Consider the following 1,183-nt stretch of genomic DNA (forward strand, 5'->3'; position numbering starts at 1 on the left):
TCACAAATCCAACATCTCCATGTTCTTCCTCGTCTACTTCGACGACATAATCTTAACAGAAAATTCTAATTCTGCTATCTCCGATCTCCTCAACAATCTAAACGCAAAATTTAGAATGCGCAACCTCGGCTCTATAAATCAGTTTCTCGGCATTCAAGTCATGCCCACAAATCATGGATTGCATCTTAGTCAAAGCCAGTTTGCTGTATCTATTTTATCTAAAGCCGCCATGACTAATTGCAAGCCGGTTTCCACACCATCTCAACCAAAACTATCTCCATCCTCAAATCAATCTCCTCCCTTCACTAATCCTACTCTTTTTCGTTAACTTGCAGGATCCTTGCAATACCTTATGCTAACCAGACCTGACATCTCGTTCGCCGTCAACAAAATTTGCCAACACATGCAATGCCCGTCCAATGCTCACTTCGAAGCCCTCAAGCGACTTCTTCGCTATATACAAGGTACGCTTCACATAGTTCTACTGCAGGATCCTTGCAATACCTCACGCTAACCAGACCTGACATCTCGTTCGCCGTCAACAAAATTTGCAACACATGCAATGCCCGTCCAATACTCACTTCGAAGCCCTCAAGCGACTTCTTCGCTATATACAAGGTACACTTCACATAGGTCTACCACTATTTCGTGACTCTCTTCTCCTTAAATCTTATGCAGATGCCGACTGGGCGGGTGACTCCACCAATCGAAAATCCATTTCCGGCTACTGCAACTATATTGGGTCCTCTCTTGTTTCATGGAGTGTCAAAAAGCAAACAGCCGTAGCAAGATCCTCAACCGAAGCGGAATATCGAGCCCTCGCCGCCGCAACAGCAGAAGTAATATGGCATCGCCGCCTACTTCAAGAATTAAATTGCTCTCAGTCAGACTCAACACCTGTTTTTTGTGAAAACACCTCTGCCATTGCCTTGGCAAACAACCCGGTCTTTCACGCACGTACCAAACATATAGAAGTCGACTGTCACTTCATCATAGACTGCATCAAAAATAAATCCATCACCGTACATCATATATCAACCAAAGATCAAATCGCAGACATATTTACCAAGCCACTTCCTATTCAAAGGTTTCAAATTCTCGCAAACAAACTGGTTTTATCTTCCGACACACCAGTTTGAGGGGGCATGATAAATATGTAATTTAGCTTATTTCATATTATTAA

General features: G+C 43.0%; 1 protein-coding gene across 1 annotated transcript; it reads left to right on the top strand.

Annotated features, from left to right (window-relative positions):
* Positions 1–335: 335 nt before the first annotated feature.
* LOC114578810 (uncharacterized mitochondrial protein AtMg00810-like) lies at positions 336–944 on the top strand (the record flags this gene model as incomplete). Its single annotated transcript, XM_028692297.1, has 2 exons — positions 336–464; positions 679–944. Coding segments are annotated over 2 exons (395 nt in total), but the record flags the coding sequence as incomplete, so codon positions are not given.
* Between the last annotated feature and the right edge of the window lie 239 nt (positions 945–1,183).

This window comes from Dendrobium catenatum, unplaced genomic scaffold (assembly GCF_001605985.2).
Source record: "Dendrobium catenatum unplaced genomic scaffold, ASM160598v2 original_scaffold_164831, whole genome shotgun sequence".
NCBI classification, from domain to species: Eukaryota; Viridiplantae; Streptophyta; class Magnoliopsida; order Asparagales; family Orchidaceae; genus Dendrobium; species Dendrobium catenatum.